Here is a 9445-nt window from a genome sequence, read left to right as displayed (position 1 = left end):
CTTTACCACTTGTCATATTTCAGAATGGCCAGAAGTTTCTCGGTGAAACGTGTGCCTTTCTCAGGAATAGTTTAGACTTTTTGCTCCCAAGAATTTTTCTATTTAAGGAATGAGTTTCATTTGGTTTAGGCAGAAGTTTACGACCTGTATACTCTCTGCTATCTAAAAAACCCTTTGAAACCTCCCCTCCAGAAAAATTCTCAATCCAAAAAATATTGTATAGCTGAAACACTCTTGAGAATATTTAAGATATTCTTTTAATTTCTTAAGTTTATTTTAGAACTTTAGGGACTTTCCGAAAGGGAAATCCTTAGTTGTAAATCTTTTCAAAAGATGAATTTATAAATCCCTGATTTATGCTCTTTTATGTTAATGTTTATGTTTTTACGTAAATTTTGTTATGTTCATTTCATCCTATGCATATAATAAAAGCATAACTTGATTTCTAGAAGCCATACTATTTTTAGGTTAATCCTGAGTGACCCAGATAGGTGAAAACTTTTGGCCGGAGTGAGCCTCTTGATGTTTTCTAAAGATGCTGGGGAAAGGGAAAAAATTAATCTAAGAATTTTATAAGGGAGCGCCATGAGTAACCTTATAAAAAGGAACCAGGTTCAAGTTTATATGTCATAGGTGATGAAAATTTAAATGAAAAAAAAAGAAAAAAGAAAAAAAAAGGGATTTATATATGATTCTTAAGAAAGATTTATAGAAAACTAAAGAGAATACTGAATAGGATTAAAGTTATTAAAAGTTAAAAGTTTAAACAAAACAGCCCATTAAAACAGCCGGCTAAAACGGGGGTATGTATGTACATGGTGTCGGCGGATCCTCCAAGTGGATTGAAGAAAGGGGAGCCAAGTCACAGAACTGGATCCTTATGGACTCTTTGGGGAGGAGGCGTGTGATCTTCGAATTCTTGATCCTGTCGTCTTACCCTTCGAGTTCTACCATACTTGGCCAGGAGAAAGTTGTTGTTCTCTATTTAGAGGTTTACTAGTTTTTAAAAATTTTTCTATTTCTAGTTTGATTTCAATGTATTTGTTAATGCACAAGGTAGGGTTGGACATGGTCTGATTCCGTTCGGTTCTAAAGAGAATCAAATAGAACTCGAATATTCAGGTATTTAATACGTGGAACTGTCAGTTCCAAATTTAATGATGAAACGATTCGAGTTTGTTCCATTTGGTTCGATTTGATTTATTCCTGAGTTCCATATAGTAATTAATTTTTTTAATATTTGCAACTAATTTTTTTAATCTCAGCTTTTACAAAATAACGTAGTTAAATCTTATGCACCTTTTGCGTTACTCTTTATTGAGTAGTTTATAGATTTGATTGTTAAAATTACAGGAAGAAGAAAATAGCAAACTGACAATAATGAAAAGAGATGTAGCCGAGCATCCAATTCAAATTCTCCAAAACAATAGAAATGACATTACGATAGAATAATAGATTTTGGTAAAATTTAGGTCAATTTGATTATGTTGGGAAATTAAAAATAGGGAAATCGTATTTTAGGTATGGGCAAAATTAATTAGTTAGTATATTTATTTAGAAAAAAATAATTTGGCTTATTTAAGATAAAGAAATAAAAAAAAGGAAAATTTGGTTCTTATTCAGTACTTCGGACCAAGAACCGAACCATCGATTCTCGATTCAGATACCTATTCGGATATTTAATTTAAGAAGAACTGCTGAGTTCGGGTCTATTAGGTTTGATCGATTCGGTTCAAGAGTTTTCTCTAGCCTTAGTAAAAGAGGAGTATTGGAGTTCAAAATTAAGCGCCATTTTATTCACCTGAAGATTTAATTTTAAAGAGAAGAGATTGAATTTTTAAATCTATAGTTTAAAGCTTCTTCCGCTCATAAAATAGAAGATTCATTTATTTTATTTTATTTATGATTTTTAGTTCAGAATTGATCACATTCTTCTCATTTCGTTTTGGCACGTCTTTTGTATTGAATTTTATTAATTGTTATATATCCTCAGTTTTGTATCTGCATCATGGAATCACAGTTAAATTTGATTATAATGTTATTAATTTACATTTTTTTCTCATGCACGTGATTGTGTGTTAGTGCTGCATATCAATGCTATAAATACAGCCGAAGAAGTGCCTTTTTTCCCTCTCAGCATTTAGGCTTTTCTTCTCATTTTGTCCTTGATTTCTTATCCTATAATCTTCCGTAGCTGGTGAAAACACGTAATCTACTAGGTTCTAAGATAAAAATATTGATAAAAAGTGAAACCAATTCCAATTCAACTATTTAAATTAATAGGATAATATCATGGAAGTGATTGACAAGGGAAATGAGCCAGTTTGGAATATGTATCATTGGAATTTAATATGTTTCCTTGAATCCTCCTTCAAATTGATAAACAAGTGCAATATTTCTTATAATTCAAGTCTCAGCCTATGGGTTCAGTAATAGCAATATCAAAATGAAATTCGTATTTGTTCTTGTTTTTCGAGCAATATCAATAATTTTCTCTATTCATTTCTATCTTTTTCCACTTTTCTTTGCGAACAATTTGTGTTCATAACAGCCGAAGATCCTGACAGATTCCGCCTCAACTTATCAGTTTATTGGAAGTTAACATTGAATGATAATCATCATTTTAGAAAATGTGGCTTGTAGGCTTGGAACATCATCCTAAGGATTTCAATGGAAAATTAAGAACTGTTACCAGATTAGGGTACTTTTGGCAATTAAATATGGCATAATACAAAGATATAGAGTGTGTTCAACAGAGTAAGCGTAAAACAGAATAGTTGCATAAACTTACAAATCGTTTACTCTCTCTAACTAGGTATCGTCATTTTCACTGAGTAGTAGATAACAGGAAAGCAGAAGATGCAAATTGCACATTCTGTGATTGCAAGTTCTAGTGAATGTTGTAAAACAGTGTACAGCCCGGTCATGAAAGCAATTACCATCGCCCCCATGGCAACCATAACAAGCATTGTAGCAACACCCCACAACTTCCTAAGCTTTGAATCGTCAGTTTCAACGGCTGCAAAGAAGTGGAGAAAAATAGCAGAAGCAGAGCAAACCATAGCTAATGTGTCCGTTATAATGAAAGCTTTAAAAGCAGCCTTTCTTGATAAAATTGCGAGGCCTTTGTTCGGGCCATCATTTCCATCATACCCACCCGGAATGGTGAATCCGGCAGCAAATGCAACTGTTGTTATGAGAGCAGCCACTACAATATGTGTGTCGGCTACTTTTCTAATATCTATTGTAGCAATCTTTCTTAGTGTTTCAATGTTATCTTTTATAATCTGCGATCGCTGACTATTTAGACGAGTCGCTAAATTCCAAGCATCCCGTTCAGCACCTTTTGCTTTTAATTCCTTAGCTACGGCAAACTGCATTGTGTCAAACGAAGGAGTTGAATCAGAGACAAAAAGATATACTAGGAAAAAAAAAGAAAATAGAAAAATTATACATGAGAGGCATTGTTTGTGGTGACACGTCTGTGAGACATGGAATCTTCACTTCTCATATTTTCATTTTCCACCAAGACATGTTTGGTACACATAATATAAACAATATTTTAACTTATTTTTCTTCTTTAATACTGTCCTGAACTGTAATTTTTTCCTCCCAAAGCAAGTTAGTCCTAAAACCAATAAGAGGAAAAGAAGGAACTTTCCCTTTGTCGTTTCATTTTGAGCATCACTTATTTTAGAAAACTCATTAGTTCGAAGTAACACATTCCTTTAGCACCCCTCAAATTGTTTTTCCACATTGTATAGGATATATAAAGTGAAAGTTAAGTGGTTTCATTCAGAAAATAAAAAATGAAAAAACCTTAAAAATTTAAAGGAGATTCTCGATACCTTTCTCATTGAACGAAAATCAGAAAACTCTATGACATCTAGAGGCGTCATAAATTCCTTGTTCACAGAATTCTTCTCTGCTTGTGGATGGTTTACAAGATCACGGCCGTTGAAGTCGTAAGTTGCAGCATATAAGTGGAGGGGTGTGTTTCCCTCTTCATCTTTTTGGTTAAGGAGGTTGCCAACCCATGGTTTTTCCATGATAAATTTAAATGCTCGTTTTTGTTCGAATTTCACAGAAAGGTGTAGAATATTTTGGCCATCTCCAGTGACCATCACCCAGCAATCAGGACAATAGGCCAAAATCTCTTCCATTATCTCTACTTTCCCCTGACAAGTTGATATATGAAGAGCTGTCTTATTGTTATCGTTTTTTGCAACTATATATGCTATTGATTTATCAGCCTTTAATAGTTCTGCTGCTACTACATCGAATCCAAATCCACGTTGTGCAGCATAATGGAGAGCACTCCATCCACGATCATCTACTTCCGTTATTATATTTGGATGTTTTTTCAACAACTTTCTTGATATTTCTGCATTCTTCAAATTTTGAGTGAGCATTAGGCATTAGCTAGGCTGCAATAAAGCAGTTCTCATGCAGAAAAAGCATGTACTAGAAAGATGAACACAAAACATATACCGAAAGACTGTTAATTTTATGTTGATTCACGAGAATACCATAGAATTTGGCAACAGAGCTCATTGATTCACAATGAATACCAAGAATTGGAGAAAAAATAAACTCAAAGTCTACACAATAATCTATTTTGGCCAACTATCAAGTGATTGATTTATACAATGAAACCAAAATTCAAGTCATGGATGAAATGTCAAAATTCACGTAATAAAATCTTATGAAGAGAGAAATCTAAAAGTTACCATCAAAATAATTCCTAAATCAAGAAAAACTAATAAGAAGGTCTTTTTATGGAGATTGGAGTATTGATTAAGACTACACAAAAATTTCCCTTGAATATTAGAAAGGCCACATGTCATAGTCCAACTCTCTTTAGCCTACATTAAGCTCCAAGAGCATCTTCTTCTTAAAGAACACAAGAATTGCTACTAATGAAATTGAAGACTTACGTTTCTGATTATATAAAGCCGCAGCATGCAGAGCAGTTTTCCTATTTGGTCCAGTATAAGCTGGTGATGGGCAATTTTCCAATATGTAATTCACAGACATTATCTGGTTCTCATCACCTCGAACAATATCAACTGCAAGAAACAATGGAGTTTCCAGTGCATTATTCGCTATATTTGCAATTTCAGGGTCTTCTTTTGTCATCAAATTGACCATAGATGGACGATTATTCCTTATAGCCTCATGCAGTGCAGTGTCTCCATGTATATTTTTTTCAATGTTAGCAACCTTTTGAGTTTTTCGTCTACGCCTCCAGCTTCAAGCTCTCGATCAATTCTCTTCGCAAATTCCATCATCACTATCCCAACATTCTCCATGCCATTTCTTGTAGCAACGTGGAGCGCAGTCTCCCCATCTGAGTTCACTTCATGGAGTAAGGATCCATTTATCTTGAGTATTTCTGATGCGCATTCCTCGGAGCTGTTGAACTGGGCAGCAACGTGGAGTAAAGTATTCTTGTTTGGTGTCAATTGAGTGGTGCTGATAAGTTCCATCTTTTCTCTCATGGCATTTAGATTGCCCTCTTGTACAGCTTCATACAAATCAGGATCCATTAAGATTGTTCTCTCGTTTGATAGCACACAAATGCAAAGATTTTCACCACATTTCACAACAACAAAATTCGTTTATGAAGGATTGCAAGTGAACTTTGTGCATTTATAGACCGTCCTGCAGAATTATTAAGACTTTTACTTTTACTAATAATTATGAAAATGACAAGAGAAGGAATGAGTTGCACTTTATCTAATTTAGCATTTTTTAATATTATAATTTTATAAAATCGTCATTATTAAAGTCACACAAAATCCAAACGAAGAATCACAAAAACTGTCTTTACTAAAGGACTGGGGCCTAGGTGAGACAAAATCTGTCATTATCAAACGACTGTGGTCCAATTACTTGCAATACGTATATCATGTATAAAGTTTGAACCCCAGGTGTTCATTATTTATTATATTTTTAAATATTATTAGTGGGTACAAGTTATAATTTAACAATGTTGCTCGATTGAGACTTTTAGTTCAGTGCGAATTTTTTCAGATTTCGTATCTTTGAAAAATGTCATATTTAACCTTCGTTCACGGCATTAACCGATCACAGCCTATCCACATTCAAGTGCATTCGAGTGCCACACTCAACTGTCTACATACAATATTATTGTGCCCAACATAACATATTGACTCCAAGTACCAAGGAATAAAACCACCAAGTACTCTAGAGTACGCTTCTTTCAATAGTGATACTTGCATGCTCTCTCTTCAACCCATTTACTCAAGGCTTAGATTTGTAAAATCTTACTCGAACTCTAACAATTTACTTTCTCAACACAACCTCAAATTGGATTAAGCATTGGGTTGTGATCAATCATATTCATCTCCACATTTATGTTTCCAAGCAACGTGGATCTAGGAATTCGAGTGAGTTAGGGCAAATTCAAGTGAGGGCATGGCCATTCGAGCATCTGCCCAACATATATGCTCATTTTTTGACTCCCCTATGAGCAAAAATTTCATATTGAGTTCCAAAAAATTCTTTAGGTGCATTGGTTTGGTAAGAAAGAGGATAGAAAGAAAATGATAGCTGATAATATTAGATTTTTCATTGTTTTGTGAAAAAGAGGTGAAAATTGATTGAAAAATAATTTCCAATGCTTGTTTAATGAGACGGGAATGCATTTCATCTTAAATGAAGCATACTGAAGTGTTTATATAATATTTGTGAGAAATAGAATATCGCCTATTCCATAGATGGAACTCCCATATAGGGACATAAACAAAAACAAGGACAATTTGTTTGTTGGTATGGGAAAATAGAAGGGAATGTACTTTTCCATTCCAAGTCAAAGGAGAATTCTCTGCCATAGAAAAATACCCTTTGGTCATTTTAAAATCCTAATCCAAACAAAAGACTACTACAAAGGCCACCTAGTCCAACCAAATAAAAATAAGAATAACATTCACATGGGACTCTGGGACCCACAAAAGGAAAAGAAAAATTGAACCCCACAATTGGACATGGGAAAAGCAACAATAGTGCTTAGTAGAATAGATACTTTATTTGCCTTCTTTAAGAAGAAAAAATGAAACTGGAAGAGAAAGAAAGGGATAATAGTCCAAATGGTCGCTAAATTTTACAAAAGGCATGCAAGGGTTACTAAATTTTAAAAATCATGTTGTTCATTACTAAAGTTTGCATTTTGTAATCCTATTAGTAATTGATTTAACGGTCCGTCCAAAAATTGATGGAATGCAGACGTGCTAAATACGTTGCTTAATGTGTCAGTTGCGAGTGCCATGTCAAACAAGTACAACTAGGGATGTCAATTGGACCGAACCGACTCGGCTCGTGAAAAAGGGGCTGTGGGCGGCTCAGGCTCGTGAAATCACGAGCACGAGGCGAGCGGGCTTTGCCCGTAGACGAGCCGCTCGTGGGCGGCTCGTGGCTCGTCGAGCCTTGTTCAGTGACCAGAACGGTCACTGAACTTTTTTTTTTATTCCCCCCCCCCCCCAATTTTGGGAGATTTTTATAAATGGCCTGCTACTATTCATTTTTGGTAAAATGTCTATAATACCCTTAATGAAATTACTTATTATATTTTGCACAAGATATCCTTAATTTATTGGGATAGTTCCAAAATTCTTCTATTTCTCTCATTTCGGATTTTAATATAGAGTTTCATCCTTTGATCTAATAAATTAGCATAATCTGTAATATAATTGTCATGTAATTTACTAAGATTATCATATTCCTTAGATGAAACATCCATAGTTTCTAGTTGGGCAAAAATATTTCTTATTTTTTCTAATAATTTTTCTAACAGATTATCTAATCCTTTAATTGTATAACCTGGCATTCAGATAATTCCTTGCAAACTTTATGAATAATAATAACATGTTAGATAAGTTTTTTGCAAACATGAAAAATAATAATCCCTACGATTCTTTCAAGATATTAGAAGAGTTCTTTCTAAATTTAACAAAGACAATAATTTTACCTTACTTTTGATCTTAAATCTGTATTCTTAGAACCGAGTGACCTTCAGGCTCTGAATCTGCAAACTGCTCCCTCAAACGGCCTCTTGCCTTAATGGAAATTCTGCTATTTCAGCTTCTTGCCCTCACTGTATCTTTTGTTAGAATTAAGAATAAAGATTCTTAAGTAAAGAAAATTCTCTCTTTGTTAAAGTAAGAAAGAAACTATCTTCTTCAATCTATCAAGAATCTATGGGATAGGAGGTTTAGAAACTCATATTTTTCTGATATCAAAAGATTGAAATTTTATTTCTATAGTGATTTATACAAGGTTTCTATTGTATACAAGGGGTTTCCAGAAAAACTGGTTTTGAAGAAAGCTTAAGGAAAGAGAATGGTTTTCAATTCGAGATGATCCATTCTTTCCCAAATACCTCTATTTATACATGACTCAAACTTACTATTATTGATATATTACATCATTGCATACATCAGAATTTTGAAAAAAAGGCTCACATGCCTCTCTATTCTTTTCCTCCTAGGGTCTACATTTTCACATGCATTCTTTGCCTTTTCATCTTTGGCTTCATATGCAGCTGGCTAGATGCTTTTCTATTATTGCTTTTCCATCTTTGGATTCATATGCAGCTGGCTAGATGCTTTGGTAGTGGTAGGTCCTTTTTCATCCATCAATCTTTCAATTTTGTCTACATGTGGGGCACTCCCTCAATCTGCATGATTCTTGGATTGTTGTTGGACTTCCACTAATTTGATGGGTATCAAATTTCTGGATATATTCTTTCAAGATGGTAGATTTTTCTTTTCCATTATTTGTAAGGAGTGTCCATCCTTCATATTGGCACAAGCATCTGAATTTTTTATCATATAAGTTCTTTGCAATGTTGTAAAGAACTTTCATCCCCAAAACTCTCCGAGATTTAATCCATGATTTATTGATTTTAGGTAATGGTTTATTATTTCGGCCAACTTCAATCTGGAAATCTCGGCCAACATATCCAATTGTAATAATATGTTCAGCAGGATAGTATATCCTTCCATCAACTTCGGGACTTATTGAATAAAATTTAATATAAATCGATCTTCCTTGGGCAAATTTTGAAACTTCTGCCCTGAATATATCATCAAAATTTTCAATTTCTTTTAAATCTTTTCCTGGATAGATCAAATCCAGAAATCCATAATCTGCTGCCATCTTGACCATGAAAGGGTCTGCATCTTTGGTAATTATTAATCTGGGATAAACATGATCTCCTGATGCAATAAAATAAGATTCATTTTCTTCCAATTCATAGACAATCTTGGCAAATGATCTATATTCTTCTTCTTTTGATGATAAAGGGGTATCATCATCTTCATCAGTTTTGATTCTTATAACTCTTGTATGTTCATCACCATTTTTTATAGTCACCTTCCGGGGACTTGCTATATCTCGTTTGATATTGCTGGGTCCACTGCTG

At 34.0% G+C, this 9445-nt stretch overlaps 2 protein-coding genes across 2 annotated transcripts; both read right to left on the bottom strand.

Moving 5' to 3' along the window:
• Nucleotides 1-2712: 2712 nt before the first annotated feature.
• LOC111383600 (protein ACCELERATED CELL DEATH 6-like) lies at nucleotides 2713-5234 on the bottom strand. Its single transcript, XM_023007714.1, has 3 exons — nucleotides 4938-5234; nucleotides 3849-4384; nucleotides 2713-3374 (listed from the first exon to the last, which is right to left on the bottom strand). The coding sequence occupies exons 1-3, from the start codon at nucleotides 5149-5151 to the stop codon at nucleotides 2808-2810; spliced, it is 1317 nt and encodes a 438-aa protein (XP_022863482.1). The 5' UTR covers nucleotides 5152-5234; the 3' UTR covers nucleotides 2713-2807.
• Nucleotides 5147-5607, bottom strand: LOC111383601. Its single transcript, XM_023007715.1, has one exon. It carries the CDS (start codon nucleotides 5547-5549, stop codon nucleotides 5169-5171), a length of 381 nt encoding a protein of 126 aa, XP_022863483.1. The 5' UTR covers nucleotides 5550-5607; the 3' UTR covers nucleotides 5147-5168.
• Between the last annotated feature and the right edge of the window lie 3838 nt (nucleotides 5608-9445).

The sequence above is a fragment of the Olea europaea genome, unplaced genomic scaffold (assembly GCF_002742605.1).
Source record: "Olea europaea var. sylvestris unplaced genomic scaffold, O_europaea_v1 scaffold272, whole genome shotgun sequence".
In the NCBI taxonomy this organism is placed as follows: domain Eukaryota; kingdom Viridiplantae; phylum Streptophyta; class Magnoliopsida; order Lamiales; family Oleaceae; genus Olea; species Olea europaea.
Note: the sequence above shows the minus strand (reverse complement) of the source record. Positions and strands in the feature narration are given on the sequence as shown.

Excerpts from the sequence above, each read along its gene's own strand:
- LOC111383600 (XM_023007714.1), bottom strand. The coding sequence starts at position 5,151 with ATGGTCAATTTGATGACAAAAGAAGACCCTGAAATTGCAAATATAGCG. Across the intron at positions 4,385-4,937 it reads GGCTTTATATAATCAGAAAC|AAATATCAAGAAAGTTGTTG; the intron begins GTAAGTCTTCAA and ends TGAAGAATGCAG. Across the intron at positions 3,375-3,848 it reads ATTTTCGTTCAATGAGAAAG|TTTGCCGTAGCTAAGGAATT; the intron begins GTATCGAGAATC and ends GACACAATGCAG.
- LOC111383601 (XM_023007715.1), bottom strand. The coding sequence starts at position 5,549 with ATGGATCCTGATTTGTATGAAGCTGTACAAGAGGGCAATCTAAATGCC.